The sequence below is a fragment of the Cynocephalus volans genome, chromosome 6, assembly GCF_027409185.1.
Source record: "Cynocephalus volans isolate mCynVol1 chromosome 6, mCynVol1.pri, whole genome shotgun sequence".
NCBI classification, from domain to species: domain Eukaryota; kingdom Metazoa; phylum Chordata; class Mammalia; order Dermoptera; family Cynocephalidae; genus Cynocephalus; species Cynocephalus volans.
In genome coordinates, this window is record NC_084465.1 from 140701776 (window position 1) to 140720442 (window position 18667).

The 18667-nt window shown below is 35.9% G+C and overlaps 1 protein-coding gene across 12 annotated transcripts in view; it reads left to right on the forward strand.

Annotated features, from left to right (window-relative positions):
- MLLT10 (MLLT10 histone lysine methyltransferase DOT1L cofactor) overlaps positions 1-18667 on the forward strand; it is a 223698-nt gene that overhangs the window by 167379 nt on the left and 37652 nt on the right. For 10 of the 12 annotated variants that reach the window (XR_010023857.1, XR_010023858.1, XR_010023859.1 and 7 more), the window contains one exon: positions 471-518. The exons of the other annotated variants lie outside the window; for them this stretch is intronic. Coding sequence is in view for 7 of the 10 variants with exons in the window: in XM_063099795.1 (XP_062955865.1) it covers positions 471-518 (48 nt within the window). In the remaining 3 variants the exon portion in view is untranslated. The remainder of the gene's footprint in view (positions 1-470; positions 519-18667) is intronic. 12 annotated transcript variants of the gene reach the window in all.

Here is an 18667-nt window from a genome sequence, read left to right on the forward strand (position 1 = left end):
ACAGCTTCAAAGACTCTCAAGTGATAAACATAGCACGTTTGGTTGGTGAGTCAGCCACTGGGGAGAAAACTTTAACTACTATAAAGCAAAATGGATTTATGAGTATCTCATGAAACTGCAAGAGAGGCAGAATGAAATGAATTTATGAATATCTCATTGAATTTGCAAGAGAGGCAGAACTGCAAGAGAGGCAGAACCTGAAAAGTTTCTATTGAGTGAGAGGAGTAGTGTAAATGGAAATGAATTGTATAAGAATTGCTTTTAAATTAATTAAGTGGTAAATGTCATTAACAGAATCTCTTTATTTAGAGTGCTACTGATGACTTTTTAAACTTACGTAGGTGTTTTTGGACTTTAACCCTGTTGATTTTTTTCTCCCATAATGCCTTAAGTTCCTCAACTTGTCTATCATGGTAGTTTGTACGAACTGTTGATTAAAAATACGAAATTAAAGTATGTCTTTTCTTTAGACAGAGATGACAGTTCTACATTAACAAAGCAGGAACTTAAATTCATAGGTACGTACCAAACTCAAGCATGGTTTTAAAGATAATAGTGTTACTTTAATCCTAATGTAGCTTGGAAACCTTTCCATATAAAGCGATATTAGGGATCTGTAGTCATGAAAAATGATGCTGGAAAGGAATTATTAATAATTTTGGATGGTAGGTGGGATGAACTATGTTATCATGTTTTTATTGTCCTTGTTTGGATTTGTCATATTGCTTATGACATGGTAGGTGGGTTTTAGACTTCCTAAAACTGTTTACCTGTAAGGATCTAGGTACCTAGGTCTTTGATTTTTAAGACCACTTTGTACATCTCAGTGAGAGAGAAGAAAGAATCTGAGACCATATTCTATGATTTATAATAATTCTCTAATTCTTTAGTGCTTCTCTCAAATGCTTCTGGATCAGTTGAGAGTGAGCATTTGTATTCTGAACTAGAGATTGGAATCCACTACACTCTTACCCAATTAAGGTGTGCATCTACTCTACCCCTTTCCCTCCCCTAAAATCCTCAGTTTTCACTTAATAAAACTAAACTTGCAGGCTATGAGTACCTGCAATATGGCACTTTCCGTCTCAAGACTGTCTTACCTTTTTTTCATTTTACAAGTATATATTAAGTTCTTTCTATATGTAAGATACTGGTTAGTTGCTTTGGGGAAATAATTCTGTATACTTCAAATGGATCCTGCCATTAAGGAGCACAAAATTCAAAAGGAAGAGAAATACATATGTAAATAACAATTTCCAGGGATATAGTTATAACTTCTTTAATGATCTACAGTACAATAGGTGTTCAGCATCAGGGAAAATTACTTTCAACTGAGGGAATGAGATGATGTCCAGAGAATGTAACTGTAGAGCTCTTAATCCTGTTTGTGATGCCAGTAGTAAAGCTACACGACTGTGCTAGTTGTCTGGTGCTCAGGCTGGGTCTGGAGCTCACAGACCCCTCAAGCCCGTTCCAGACTGGGTCACAAACCCCTCACACACCAGGCTGGGGCACCAGACCCCTCTCACGTCAGGCTGGGTCACTAGACCCCTTACACACAGGCCTATAAGCTAGGTAACCGGCAAACAGGTCCTTGGAAGCAATAGGTTGGAAAGGCCTGGCTGCTCGTGCGGAGGTGGCCCAAGGCACAAAACTATAGCCAAGGTGGCTGTGTCGTGCAGGCGCACTAACTCCACCCACACACAACCTATTCGTAGCAAATGCTCGGCAAGATTCTGAACATCTGAGGGGCCCTGACCGTTTTTCTGTATTTTTCGAATAATAGCATTTGACCTGATGCTTGAAGAACATATAGAATTTAGCTATTTGCAGATAGGGATCAGAGCTAGATTCCCAATCTCAGGTATACTATTAGCACAAGCAATGGCACAGAAGTGAGAGTACACAGCCTGTGTAAAAATGACAGTGATATTGATTGTAAAGATTATGCATCTGAGCTATAGTCATTTTCTTTGGTAATTCTCAGTGTCTCCTGAGAAGTTATCATTCTCCTTTTCTCTTGTATTCTTTATCTGAAATACCTCTATCCTGAAGTTAGATTGTTTATGCCTGTCTGTGTGTCATCCTATTCCTTGCCTGCTCCATACCAAATCAGTCACCAAGTACTACCTTTTAAATATTTTTTTCTAGTTAATTGAAACTTTGTAGAGGTGACTTTTATATCTAATTTATTATTTTCAAAATTCTTCTTTTCTTCCTCATGGTCACTGTGTTGGTTCAGATTGTATCATCTGCTGCACAGGTTATTATAATAGCCGCCTTTTGTATACCTAGAGTTGATCAGGTGGGCTGACACAAGCCAATATCTTAGAAACGAAGGCAGGGAAGAATGTCATTTAATCATTTATGATAAAAACATAACTGTCAAGAATGCCAAATGTTGCTTGTCTTTATTCTTTCTTAAGGTAATCTTGGGAAAGCAAATTATAATTGGAAAGTGCTTGCTTAGTAAATCTGACATCAAAATAAAGTCAGTTAGTTAGGTCATGTTTAAAGATTATCACCATCTTGATAACATTCTTTCTCCTCTATAATGCAGTTGATTGCTTTGTAGCTTTCTTTCACATTAACATCTAGTCCTGCATTTGTTGAAACTATGTTCCAACTGCCTTGATAAAACCTGGAGTTATAGACCATGTCTTATGGTGGGCTGTTTATATAGATGGCTGATATTACTTGTTTCATACTCAGAGGGGCATTTTATTTTAGGATCTCTGGATATATGTATGTGCCCATTCCTGACAGAATAGCATATTTATATACCAACATCTAGGTATTTGGAGTTTTGTTACTCAGACTTTTTTCCATTATACCTGTAAAATTGGGAGCAAGTAACATTTTCATCTAAATGGTGTATTAGAAAGCTTATATAGAAAGCTATTTCTGGCTTAGGAAACCAGAAAACTTTAATCCATATTGCCAATTATAGAAAATCTGATTTTCCAGCCAGATTCAGTTCTGAAGGAACTATAGAGAGAACAGAAATCAGCATAATAAAAATAATAAAAGACACAAGAGAAGATAATAGTAACTTGGAACAAAATATTAAAAAGAAGCAAGCAGAAATTTTAGGTATGGAAAACTGTATATTGGAGTAAAGAACACGATAAATGGGGTAAATAACAAAATGGATACAGCTGAGGAGCAAAATAATTAATGGGTAAATCAGATGAAGGAAATCCCCTAGAAAGAAGGAAAGGACTGAGATTGTGTGTGTGTGTAAAATAAAAACTACATAATATGGAGGATAAAAGTAGAATCCAGAGAGGCCTGAGAGCCGCTGGGCCCATAGGCCCTGAGGCAGCCACACTGGAACAGGCAGGCACCATACCGCAGGAACCCCAGCCCAGGTGAGTCCCTGCTGCCAGGCCCACAGACAACAGAGTGGAACGAGTGGCTTGTGAAACCCTCTGCCACAATGACTAAACACCAAATGAGAGATACCAGAAATATGAAAAACCAAGAAAGTACTACACCACCAAAGGAAAATAATAACTGTCAAGTTCTAGATCCTATAGAACAGGAAGTACTTGAAATGATTGACAGTGAATTTCAAGCAACAATTCTAAAGAAACTAAATGAGATAGAAGAAAACTCAGACAACACAATGAAATGGGAAAAAGTATACAGGACCTGAAAGAAGAAACGTACAAAGAAATCAATGCCTGAAAAAGACCATAGCAGAGCTTGTGGAGCTGAAGGATTCATTCAATGAAATAAAAAACACAACTGAGAGTTTAACAGCAGGCTAGAACAAGCAGAAGAGAGAATTTCTGACCTTGAAGACAGTCTGTTTGAAATAATACAGGCAGACAAAAAAAAAAAAAAGAATTAAAATTGAAGAAAATCTAAGAGAGATAACAGACAACCTTAAGCACTCAGATATCTGAATCATGGGTATCCCAGAAGGGGAAGAAAAAGGAAATAGCATTGAAAACATATTCAATGTAATAATAGCAGAAAACTTCCCAGGTAAAGGAAAAGACACAGATCTTCAGATTCAGGAGGCTCAGAGATCCCCAAATATATTCAACCCCAAAATGTCCTCTCCAAGACATGTTATAGTCAAACTGGCAAAACTCAAAGACAAAAATAGATCTTAAAAGCTACAAGAGAGAAGTGTCAAGTCACCTATGAGAGCCTCAATCAGACTAACATCAGACCTTTCATTGGAAACCCTAAAAGCTGGAAAAGAGTGGGATGATATTTTCAAAATACTAAAAGACAAAAATTATCAGCCAAGAATACTTTACCCAACAAGACTATCCTTCCAAAATGAAGGACAAATAGTATATTTCTCAGACAAACAAGAACTGCGGGAGTAGACTACCACACAACCAGCCTTACAAGATATTCTCAAGTGAGTACTGGGTTTGGTACCTGAAAATCAACCATCACTGCCATGAATACTCAAGAAAGAACAAATCCCACCAGTAAAATAAAAATGGTAACAATAAAGAGAAAAAAGTTTATATACCATCCTAAGAAACCAACAAACACAGAAGACAAACAGTAAATCAGAAAGGAACAAAAAATACTTAAGACATCCAAACAAAAATCAGAAAAAGGCCAGGAGTAAATCAACACTTTTCAATAATAGCTCTTAATGTAAAATGATTAAATTCCCCACTCAAAAGACACAGACTGACTGACAGGATTAAGATGGACCCAACAATATGCTTCCTTCAAGACACTCAACTCACCTGTAAAGACACACATAGACTAAGAGTGAAAGGATGGAAAAAGACATACCATGCAAATAGAAATGAGAAACAAGCTGGAGTAGTTGTTCTTATATCAGATAAAATAGACTTTAAAGGCCACTTTAAACCAAAAACCATAAAAGGAGATAAAAGGACCTATCCATCAAGAAGACATAATAATCATAAATATATATGCACCCAACATCAGAGTGGCCAGATTTATAAAGCAAACACTATTAGACCTAAAGAATGAGACACTAATACCGTAATAGCAGGGGACTTGAACACCCCACTCTCAACATTGGAGAGATCATCCAGGCAAAAAATCAACAGAGAAACAAGAGCTAAACAATACTTCAGACCAATTGGGCTTGGTAGATATCTACAGAACATTCCATCCAACAACTTCAGAATATTCATTCTTCTCATTAGCACATGGAACATTCTCCGGGATAGAACACATGTTAGGTCAACAAATCCAAGAAAAATGGAATTATTCCGTTTATTTTTTGAGATCACAATGGATTAAAATTAGAAATCAATAAGAAAAATAACTCTGGAAACTGTACAAACACATGGAAATTAAACAAGTTTCTACTTAATGACATTAAGTAGTCAGAGAAGAAATTAAACAGGAAATCAAAATATTTCTTGAAACTGATGAAAATAATGACACATCATACCAAAACCTGTGGGATACTGCAAAAGCAGTACTGAGGGGGAAATTGATCGCATTAAATGCTTACTTCAGAAGAATGGAAAGATGGCTAGTAAACAACCTAATACTTCACCTTAAAGAATTAGAAAAACAAGAACAATCCATACCCAAAGTTAGTAGATGGAAAGAAATAATTAAGATCAGAGCAGAACTAAATGAAGTAGAACCCCCCAAAATGATACAGAAGATCAATGAAACAAAAAGTTGGTTTTTTTTTTAAAGATAAATTGACAAACCATTAGCAAGGCTAACTAAAAAAAGAGAGAAGACCCAAATAAAAAAAATTAGAAATGAAAAAGAGGATATTACAGCTGATACCTCAGAAATACAAGGAATCATTAGAGACTACTATAAACAACTATTTCCCAACAAATTTGAAAATCTGGAGGAAATGGTTAGATTTCTGGGCACACACAAACTACCAAAACTAAGCCAAGAAGATATAGAAAATCTGAACAAACCAGTAACAATAAAAGAGATTGAAGCTATTATCAGAAGTCTCCCAACAAAAAATGCCCAGGACCAGATGGGTTCACTGCAGAATTCTACCAAACCTTCTAAGAGGAATTGATGCCAATTCTCTATAAACTATTCCAAAAGGCTGAAACAGAGGCCGTTCTCCCAGACTCATTCTGTGAGGGAAACATCACCCTGATACCAAAACCAGACAAAGATACAACAAAAAAAAGAGAACTACAGGCCAATATCCTTGATGAATATAGATGCAAAAATCCTCAATAAAATACTAGCTAACAGAATACAGCAACATATATACACCATACAGCAACATATATACACCATGATCAAGTGGGATTCATCCCAGGGCTGCCAGGTTGGTTCAACATATGCAAATCAATAAATGTGATACACCACATCAATAAAATCAAAGACAAAAACCATATGATCATCTCTATAGATACTGAAAAAGCAAGTGACAACATTCAACACTCATTCATGATAAAGACTCTCTACAAGTTAGGTATAGACGGAAAGTATCTCAACACAATTAAAACCATATATGATAAGCCCACTGCCAATATCATCCTGAACCCGTTCCCTGAAAGCTTTTCTCTTAAGGTCAGGAACTAGACAAGGATGCCCACTCTCACCATTCCTATTCAACATAGAGTTGGAAGTACTAGCCAGAGCAATCAGAAAGGAGAAGGAAACAAAGGGCATACAGATTGGAAAAGATGAAGTCAGGCTGTCCCTGTTTGCAGAGGATATGATCCTATATATTGAACAGCCTAAAGCCTCTACAAAAAAGTTTTAGAGTTGATAAATGATTTCAGCAAAGTTGCAGGATACAAAACACACAAAAATCAGTAGTATTTCTGTACTCCAACAGTGAACATGCAGAAAAAGAAATCAAGAAAGCTAGCCCATTTACAATAGCCACCAAAAAAATAAAATACTTAGGAATAAAGTTAACCTTAAGGATGTGAAAAATCTCTACCACAAGAACTATAAACCACTGTTGAGAGAAATTAAAGAGGACACAAGAAGATGGAAAGATATCCCATGCTCTTGGTTTGGGAGAATTAACATTGTGAAAATGTCAATTACTACCCAAAGTGATCTGCAGATTCAATGCAATCCCCATCAAAATCCCAATGACATTTTTCTCAGAAGTGGAAAAAACTATCCAGACATTTATATGGAATAACAAAAGACCATGAATAGCCAAAGCAATCCTGAGCAAAAAAAATTAAAATAAAGCTGGATGCATAACACTACCTGACTTTAAACTATATTACAAGGTATAATAACCAAAACAGCATGGTACTGGCATAAAAACAGACACACAGATCAATGGAATAGAATAGAGAATCCGGAAATCAACCCATACACTTACAGCCATCTGATCTTTGACAGAGGTACCAAGTGTGCACACTGGGGAAGAGACTGCCTCTTCAGCAAATGGTGCTGAGAAAACTGGGTATTCATATGTAGGAGAAAGAAACTAGACCCGTACCTCTCACCATATACCTAAATCAACTCAAAATGGATTAAAGAATTAAATGTGCATCCTGAAACAATAAAACTCCTTAAATAAAACATAGGGGAAACACTACAGGAAGTAGGGTACAGACTTCATGAATACAACCCCAAAAGCACAGGCAACCAAAGGAAAAATAAACAGGTGGGATTATATCAAATGAAAAAGCTTCTGCACAGCTTCTTTCACAACAGAATGAAAAGACAACCAACAGAGTGGGAGAAAATATTTGCAAAATATACATCTGACAAAGGATTAATATCCAGAATATACAAGGAACTCAAACAACTTTACAGCAAAAAAACAAGTAACCCAATTAAAGAATTGGCAAAGGAGCTGAATAGGCATTTCTCAAAGGAAGATATATGAATGGCCAACAGACACATGAAAAAATGCTCAACATTACTCAGCATTTGGGAAATGCAAATCAAAATCATTTTGAGATATCATCTCACTCCAGTCAGGGTGGCTTATATCCAAAAGACTGTGAATGATAAATGCTGGCGAGGTTATGGAGCAAAAGGAACCCTCATATCATACACTGTTGGTGGGACTGCAAAATGGTGCAGCATTTATGGAAAATGGTATGGAGGTTTCTCAAACAATTACAGGTAGATCTACCATATAACCCAGTTATTCCACTGTTAGGTATATACCGAGAGGAATGGAAATCATCATTTTAAAGGGATACCTGTACTCCATTGTTTATTGCAGCACTATTTACAATAGCCAAGAATTGGAACCAGCCCAAATGTCTGTCATCGGATGAGTGGATAACGAAACTGTGGTATATGTACACGATGGAATACTGCTCTGCTATAAAAAAGAATGAAATACTACCATTGGCAGCAACATAGATGGACTTCGAGAAAATTAGATTAAGTGAAATATGCCATGCACAGAAATAGAAATACCGTATGTTCTTACTTATTTGTGGGAGCTAAAAATAAATAGATGAGCAAAGAAACAAACGGGAGGTGGAAGGGGAGAGAATATCACAACAATTCCTTGAACTTATTAAGATAAGTGAATAGATAGGATGTTGATGGGGTGGGAGCGGGGAAGAGGGATGTGGGAAAGAGGAATTGGTAAAGGGACATGAAAATCAACTACATTCTATATTGATAAATTAAAATAATAGTAAAGAAGAAGTAGAATCCAGTTAAAAGGAGCCTCAGAAAGTGAAAGAAATAAAAATGGAGAGGAAGAAATAATATGAAGAAATAAAGGAGGTAAAGTTCCTTAGAAAGATGAGAGACCTTAGATTGAAACGGCCCATAGAGTGTCAAAGAGAAAAGATTGAGGGAAGAATCCTCATCTAGACACATTATAGGGAAATTTAAAAAAAAAAAATTATTAAATACAGGAGAGAATACTGAAACACAGACTATTAATACTGCAATGTCTCTTGGGGAGAGAGATCTAAAAGGACTTTAATAGATGAAATGACTTCTGTCTTAAGGAAATGTACTAAATATGAAAATGCTAGATTTACAGAGATATTTATCATAGCAGAAAGTTAGAAGTACTAAAAATGGAAAAATTATATTTATATTTCTCATAGCATTTCCTAGATTTGATTATCAAGTGATATTTAGGAAGGTTATGTGGCAATGTGGAAAGATATGTGTAATATATTTTCCAGACACCAGACCCAGAACAGCAAATTTTATGTACATTATGCATAAAAAAAATACGCTATACATGGCGGAGGACTGTCAACTTCTTATTGCATGGTTCTTGTTTTCATAGTGCTCAGATTCTAGTTGGAAGAATCAAGTACAAATTAATAATTATAGAATAAAGTGTTAGACAAAGTTATTACATTGGTTGTATTAAAATTAAAGGACTGAGGGTTTTTTTTGTCTCCAATTTTTGAAATTGAATATGGTCACTACTTTATATTTTTATTTAAAATATAGAAAAGTATTCATAAAGAATAGCAAATTGTTTTAATAATTGCCACATCTAATAAGATTATGTTCTTCATTTTAGTTGGCACTTTTTTCATTTTAATTTCTTTAAAGAAACAGAATAAAACAATCACCATGCAATGTATTTCATGATGCTTTTCATTCAAGCTTATGATTGATATTAATTTAGGTGTGTCTTATCTCTTCTTAGTTGAAGTACTCTCCTTCATTAATCTGTCTACTGGTATCTTTATACTGCATCTGAGCTAAGTGTTTCTAGAGAAGGAAAATCACACCTTGTACAAATTCATATCATTACAGATTCATGATGAAAAACCTCAGCTGATGCTTAAATTGCTTTGCAATGTTAATATACTTCCATAGGAAATGTTTACTTCTTGCCATGAATGTTTAATACAGTTGGTCCTCCATATCTGCAGATTTCACATCCATGAATTTAACCAACTGCCAATGGAAAGTATTTGGGGAAAAAAACACAAAACAATAAAAAATAGTACAAGTAAAAAATACAGTATAACAACTATTTACATAGCATTTACGCTGTATTAGGTATTATAAGTAATCTAGAGATGATTTAAAGTATACGGTAGGATGTAGGTAGGTTATATGCAAATACTAAGCCATCTTATAAAAAGAACTTGAGCATCCAAGGATATTGATATCCGTGGGAAGTCCTGGAACCAGTACCCCTCAACACAAAGAGATGACTGTGTGTTTTTTTTAAATACACAGTCCTACTCTTCCGTCCCCTTTCTCATACCCAATATATTAGATGTCTTCCCTCATACTCCCAGAAAAAACTTCATCTTCTCATAACCCAGTTTGGCAAACCTGCTTGATTTGTATTTAACCCCTTTTTGTTACATCTGTTCTTGGTAGCAGTCAAAGACTAGTCCTTACGTATGCTCTGGATTTCACTGATTTTTGTTTTCTTGGAGACATTGTCATTTTAGTTTTCTTACCTTCTCTTTTTCACCATGTCTTATTTTTCCCCCATCTATATCTAATCATGCTCTAGTGTCTGTCCTCTTGAAAACAGCTAAAAAACCCAAAACAAAAAAACCCCAAGCTGTTTGTGTGCCTACTCCTCAGACTATTCTACCATTCCTCTTTCATTTAAGGTCTTTTCTTTGTTTTTGTGATATGGCTCTCTGTGACTTTATTCTTCTTGGGACTTCTTTTGCTTCCTGATTGAGAGAGTTAATGTCTTTCATCAATTCTGGACACAATCTTAGCCATTATATTTCTATTGTTTCTTCTCCTTTCCATTCTTTCTTCTGGACTTTTTTGTTAGACATATTTGGACTTGAATCATGTGTTTTCCAATTTTAGAAATTTTTTGTGGTCCCTTTTAAAATGGACCTACATTGGCTTTCTTTTTCTTTCTTTTTTTAAAAAAAATGTAGTTCTTTTCCCACATCTAAAAATATTTTTATTTTGAAACAACCTGAAACTTACAAAAAAATTGGAAGTATAACAGAACTTTATTTTTCTAACCCATTTGAGAATAAGTTGCAGACATAGTGCCCCATCAGCCCTGAACAAGTATTTCCTACAAATGAGGACATTCTCCTACAAAATCACAGCACAGCTATCTTGATAGAACATGAAATTAACATTGCTGTATTACTACTATCTAGTCTTCAAATGCCATTTACGTTTTGACAGTTGTCTCAATATTTTTGAGATCACAGGCCAGTTATTTTGGATTTTGTTTATTTTTTTTTATTATTAGATTCAGATTATGTTTTCAGGGGTAGGAATATCATAGAAATGATCTTTTCATTGCATATTAGCAGATGACACATGGTAAGGCTTTTTCAACGTAAAAGTGTTCTTTTTCTTGTTATATTAGTAATTATTTTGTAGCATAAACTGTGAGACTATGTAAATATCCCATTCCTCATCAGACTTTCATTTTATATCAGTGTGGACTTATGGTTTCATATGGGTTATAATTTATTACTCATCATTTCTTGTGGTGCTCAAATTGTTCATAGTTTAGCCAGTAGGAGCTGGCTCTATGTCCTTTTGACGTGTCCCCATTACTTTACTTTCTGGCATTGCAACTATATTAGTTTTGTATTGCTGCCATAACACATTACCACAAATTTAGCAGCTTAAAACCACACACACTTATTAGCTTTCATTTATTATATTTTATTAGTAGATTAGAAGTCTGGGTTGGGTTGGCTGGCATTTTACTTAGAGTCTCACAAGGCTGAAATCAAGATGTTGGCCAGATGGGCTTTTATCAGAAGGCTCTGAGAAGAAACCACTTCCAAGCTCATTCAGAAAATGGTTGGCAGAGTCCACTTTCTTCCTTGCAGTTGTAGGACTGAAGTCACCATTTCCTTACTGGTTACCACCTCAGGGGCCACCCTTAGCTCCTAAAGGCTTTTTTTTTTTTAAGGACCTTGCATATGTCCCTATGTCTTAGAGCCAGCAAAGGTGAATTGAATCCTTTTCACACTCTCCTACTTCTCTTGCTGCATCTCTTTTGCTTTCTCTTCTGCCACATCTCCTCAACTCTTCTACCTTCCTCTTCTGTTTTTAAGGGCTCATGTGATTACATTGGGTCTGCCCTGATAATCCACGATAATCTATCTATTTCAAGATCAACTGACCAGTAACCTTAATTCAATCTGTGAAGTCCCTTCACAGTAGTACCTAGATTGGTGCTTGAAATCTTGAGGGAATGTCTTCAGAATTCTGCCTACCATAGCAAGATATTCCAGGTTCCTCTTTTTTATATAGAATGTTGTTCTTTTTTCACATTTTTTTATCCCCCCTCTTAAATTCTTAATAATTTAAATTATTTATCTCAATCTTTATTTGCCATTTTTGTTTTTTAAAGTTCTTGGAGGGTGGTCTAAATGTTTGTGTCTGCTAATTTATCATCATTGGAATTGTCTCCTTCCATGTTTTCTAATTTTGGATCATGAGCTCATTTTTTAGCCAGGGTTGAGGTTATATCCCCTCAGAAGGGTTTTGTGTTTGCATTACCACCTGACCCCTTCTTATGTTAATTTAATGTTTGGGATTTATCAGACAGGGTACATAGTGTAAATTCAAACCCAAAAGCTATTTGAAGGCAATACTGTGACTGTAAATTCTTATGACAGACTTTTCACCCCTTACCCAGAGCATAGACCACATTGAACAAGCTTTCTTATTTTCTCTCTATGCTGTGGTTTTTGTATTTTGTGATGTGTGGGTGGGGGGTGAGAGGTGGGGATGGTCTATCTTTCCAGTGAAAGTGTAGCCCTTTGAAAGTCCCAGCTGTATAGGGCCGGCCCCGTGGCGCACTCGGGAGAGTGCAGCGCTTGGGAGCGCGGCGGCAATCCTGCCGCGGGTTCAGATCCTGTATAGGAATGGCCGGTGCGCTCACTGGCTGAGCCCGGTGCGGGCGACACCACACCAAGGGTTGTGATCCCCTTACCGGTCACAAAAAGACAAAAAAAAAAAGAAAGTCTCAGTTGTATAAACAGCATCTCATCAGTTTCAACCTTCCATCCATTAGAGGCCCAAGGTCTCATCTCTTTTCCTTGTGTGCGTTAAAACCAAAGTTTGTGCCTTACTATGACGGCTGAGTCATCTAGGGCAGCCTGTTCAAGCTTTAAGTTTTTAAGTTTCTTTATTTTTGACCCCTAGGGATTTCCCTTACTTTCTTGTGGGCTCAGATGTTCATTTTTAGGTAATTTTAATTAGTAGGGTTTTTAGGTTATCTAGTCTGCCTTGCTGCCAGAAACAGAAATTCTCCCATAGATTGATTTTTCAAGCCACTTCATACCAGGTTCTGCAACTACCTCTCCATTCAGGTCAAGAATGGCTTTAACATTGCCAAATCAGTGGATATTTTTCAGTGTTCATTTTAAATGACCTCTTAACAGATTTGTTTTTGTTGAGAAATTCCCATCGGAAGCACCTTCTTTTTAAACTTAAACATTTTTTTTTGCTTATGTGTATCATTATTCTTAGCTTGGTGTTCCTATTGTTTTGGCCATTTCTTTTTAGTTTTCCTGTGGCTTCTTTTTATCCTAATTTAGTGAAATTCCTTAAGCTTCTTCTTTTTTCAGTCCATAATTCTCACCAAATTTTAGTTACTTAAAATCTTTGTCTGAAATGTTGCAATAGCTACTTAAGTGATCTCCTTGATTCTATTCTTCTGTTGTCTTTTGGGGCATTGATCACACTCCAGCCAAAGTGATTTTATGAAAACATAATTCTGATAATTTTACTCTCCTGGTTAAAACTCTTTAATGGCTTTCCACCAGGATGAAATTAAAAAGTCCATGGGCTGGCTGGTTAGCTCAGTTGGTTAGAGTATCGTGTTATGACACCAAGTTCAAGGTTTCGGATCCCTGGACAAGTCAGCTGCCAAAAAAATAAAATAAAGTAATAAGAAATTAAAAAGTCTTTTATAGCCTGTAAGGCTCTGTAGGAGCCGCCCCCTAGTTTTATCTTTGAGCATCTTATTTCTTTGCTTATTATACCATACTGGCTGTATCAGTTAGGGTTAATTTTATATAAGACACAGAAGTGAATTCTGTCCAATTTAAGCAAAGAAAAATAAGAATTTATTGAATGTGTGCAGTTACTTAGAGTATTAAAAGAAAAACTTCATGCCATACCTCTGGAAGGACAGAAATAAGAGTAGTTTTGAGGATTAGGTAAGCCAGAATCAATAGGCTCCTAATACGAATATTACTACCATTAGACAAACTAATGGTCTGACCATTTTCTGTCCCCCCCTTTTTTTCTTGATTATGAACTCAAGATTTAAATTCCCAGGAGAGACAGTTTGATTGTCTCAGCTTGGGTCATACATTCACCCCTGTACGAAGAGTGTATGAAATGTGGTAGGGGTACTTCCCTGATAGAAAGTTTGGATGTTATTTGGAAAAAAAAGGGAAAAAATTCTGGGCAGGTAAAAACAAATTTTCTCTATGGACTTCCTTTTAGTTGATGTGTTACTTTCTCACAAAGACTGCTATATATATCTCAGTTAAGTTACTCGTTATGGCATAGCACATTCTACTTTTCCATCATAGCACTAATATGTATATGATTATTTACTTAATGTCTATCTTCATCTTACTTTGTTTCATGAATGCAAGGATGGTATCTTTGGTATCTACTATTTTGTCCGGGATAAGAGGCACATACATTTTGTAGAATATTGTAAAATTAAGTTAATGATGCAGTATCTAATTGATTTAGTCAGTAAAATGATGTTAGAACGTTTAAAATGATTGTATAATGAAATAGGAAAGTATGTTACATGTAAAAAGGATTAAAATTATATATTTGGTATGTAGGCAGCTATATAAAACAAAACAAAACCATAAACTATACATTAAAAAGTTTGAAAATATTCCAAAATATTGTTTGTGGATGATGATTTCCTATCTTTCCATGTATTTTAAATTTTGAATAATGAGTATGTGTCATTTTTATAGGCAATGTTAAAAGAAGCAATACATATTTATGTAAAAATAGAACAACCTAAGGAATAGTTAATGTTTGCCTAAAGAAATTTGGTCCATCAAGGTGGCCAAGAGTCTCAGGAAAGAAAGTTGTAACTTAAATTTTACTTTATCCTCTCCGAGTAATGAATGCTAAACTATGTGGAGACATATTCCACAGCCTAGAAAGGGAAAAACCAAAGATAAAGAATGTTGTGCTTATTCATTAGTTGCCAAAGGGAAAGGCACATTAAGACACATTAACAATAATACTATTTTTTTTTTCTCTTTTTATTTTATTTTGTCGATATACAATGTGGTTGATTATTGTGGCCCATTACCGAAACCCCCCTCCCTCCTCCCTCTCCCCCCTCCCTCCCAACAATGTCCTTTGTTTGCTTGTCGTATCAGCTTCAAGGAATTGCAATTGTTATGTCTTCTTCCCCCCCCATAATACTATTATTGTATACATTGTTCCATTTAATTCTTCTAATTTTAATAGATATTATTACTCTTTTATGTTTAATAATATGGCTACTATTTATCAAATGCTTTCTGTGTGGTAGACAGTATACTAGTATTATTATATGCTTTGCATATATTAGCTAATCTTTGCACCAAACCTACAAAATCATTGGTACCATCCACACTTTATAGATGAGGTATATGAGGTTCTGAGAGGTTATTTGTACGAGGGAGCAGGATTTGGACTTTTAACTACTTTCATACCATATTAACCTTTAGAGAAGAATATTCAGTCTTTTGGGATGTGGGTTAGGGATAACTTATCAGGCTTCTTTATTTACGTGGTTAAATATTTTTCAAGACCATCCCATTCATTTACTCTGGTTCTTTGACTGAAGAACCAACACAATGAGGTGATGATTTGACCTAGGCATTTTGAAACTGGGAAGCAGGGATCAGGTTTGTGAACACTAATATTTCTATCACTAGAGTTCTGTCATATATCAATTTTGTATAATTGCATTGGGTACATTAGTAAAAACTTAAATTTAAACAATGTTCTCTTAGCTTCTCCACATATTGTAATGTTCTTCCTAAGATCACCATCTGTCTCCATGTTTTCAAATACAATGGGCATTTTCAATCTGTGTCTTAACTAGATGCCTCAGCAGCTTTTGATATAGTTGATGCCCCCTGTTTCTTCAGACTCTCTTTCCTGGCATCAGTGACAACGCAGTCATGGTTTCCTTCTTACCACACTGGTCTCATTTTTCTTTACAAGTTCCTCATCCACAAACTATCCTTGAAATGTTGGAGGTTCTCAGAACTTGGTTCTAGGATGACTTTTACAAACTTTTATTCCTCCTGCTCCGGTTTTCACCATTAAATGGCACTTGTAATCACTAGTGAGATACCTGTGACTCATTCAAAATACTTTTCTCTAGCCTACCTACCAAATCTAATTTATTTTCATCAAGTTTAGATGGTTTTAATTTCTTTTTTTCTTTTTTTTTTTTTTACATTTTAGTTTGTCGATATACATTTTGGCTGATTATTGCTCCCCATCACCAAAACCTCCCTCCCCTCTCCCTCCCCCCTCCCCCACAACAATGTCCTTTCTGTTTGCTTGTCGTATCAACTTCAAGTAATTGTGGTTGTTATATCTTCTCCCCCCCCCCGCCGGTTTTGTGTGTGTGTGTGTGTGTGTGTGAATTTATATATTAATTTTTAGCTCCCACCAATAAGTGAGAACATGTGGTATTTCTCTTTCTGTGCCTGACTTGTTTCACTTAATATAATTCTCTCGAGGTCCATCCATGTTGTTGCAAATGGCAGTATTTCATTTGTTTTTATAGCTGAGTAGTATTCCATTGTGTAGATGTACCACATTTTCCGTATCTACTCATCTGATGATGGATATTTGGGCTGGTTCCAACTCTTGGCTATTGTAAAGAGTACTGTGATGGACATTGGGGAACAGGTATACCTTCGACTTGATGATTTCCATTCCTCTGGGTATATTCCCAACAGTGGGATAGCTGGGTCGTATGGTAGATCTATCTGCAATTGTTTGAGGAACCTCCATACCATTTTCCATAGAGGCTGCACCATTTTGCAGTCCCACCAACAATGTATGAGAGTTCCTTTTTCTCCGCACCCTCGCCAGCACTTATCCTTCATAGTCTTTTGGATTTTAGCCATCCTAACTGGGGTGAAATGGTATTCAATGTGGTTTTGATTTGCATTTCCCGGATGCTGAGTGATGTTGAGCATTTTTTCATATGTCTGTTGGCCATTTGGATATCTTCCTTAGAGAAATGCCTACTTAGCTCTTTTGCCCATTTTTTAAAAGGGTTGCTTGTTTTTTTCTTGTAAAGTTGTTTGAGTTCCTTATATATTCTGGATATTAATCCTTTGTCAGATGTATATTTTGCAAATATTTTCTCCCACTCTGTTGGTTGTCTTTTAACTCTGTTAATTGTTTCTTTTGCTGTGCAGAAGCTTTTGAGTTTGATATAATCCCATTTGTTTATTTTTCCTTTGGTTGCCCGTGCTTTTGGGGTCGTATTCATGAAGTCTGTGCCCAGTCCTATTTCCTGAAGTGTTTCTCCTATGTTTTCTTTAAGAAGTTTTATTGTTTCAGGGTGTATATTTAAATCCTTAATCCATTTTGAGTTGATTTTAGTATACGGTGAGAGGTATGGATCTAGTTTCATTCTCCTGCATATGGATATCCAGTTATCCCAGCACCATTTGCTGAAGAGGCAGTCCCTTCCCCAGTGAATAGGCATGGTGCCTTTGTCAAAGATCAGCTGGCAGTAAGTGTGTGGGTTGATTTCTGGATTCTCTATTCTATTCCATTGGTCAGTGTGTCTGTTTTTATGCCAGTACCATACTGTTTTGGTTATTATAGCTTTGTAGTATAGCTTAAAGTCAGGTAGTGTTATGCCTCCAGCTTTATTTTTTTTTGCTCAGCATTGCTTTGGCTATGCGTGGTCTTTTATTGTTCCATATAAATGAATAGTTTTTTCCATTTCTGAGAAAAATGTCTTTGGAATTTTGATGGGGATTGCATTGAATTTGTATATCACTTTGGGTAGTATGGACATTTTCACTATGTTGATTCTTCCAATCCAAGAGCATGGGATATCTTTCCATCTTCTTGTATCCTCTCTAATTTCTCTCAGCAGTGGTTTGTAGTTCTCATTATAGAGATTTTTCACATCCTTAGTTAACTCAATTCCTAAGTATTTTATTTTTTTGGTGGCTATTGTAAATGTGCAGGCTTTCTTGATTTCTCTTTCTGCATGTTCACTATTGGAGAAAAGAAATGCTACTGATTTTTGTGTGTTGATTTTGTATCCTGCTACTGTGCTGAAATCATTTATCAATTCCAACAGTTTTTTTGTAGAGGTTTTAGGCTGTTCAATATATAGGATCATGTCATCTGCAAACAGGGACAGTTTGACTTCATCTTTTCCAATCTGGATGCCCTTTATTTCCTTCTCTTCTCTGATTGCTCTGGCTAGTACTTCCAACACTATGTTGAATAGGAGTGGTGAGAGTGGGCATCCTTGTCTAGTGCCTGTTCTTAAAGGAAAAGCTTTCAGCTTTTCCCCATTCAGGATGATATTGGCAGTGGGTTTGGCATATATGGCTTTAATTATGTTGAGATACTTTCCTTCTATACCTAACTTATAGAGGGTCTTTGTCATGAATGAGTGCTGAACTTTATCAAATGCTTTTTCAGCATCTATAGAGATGATCATATGGTCCTTGTGTTTGAGTTTATTAATATGGTGTATCACATTTATTGATTTGCGTATGTTGAACCAACCTTGCATCCCTGGGATGAATCC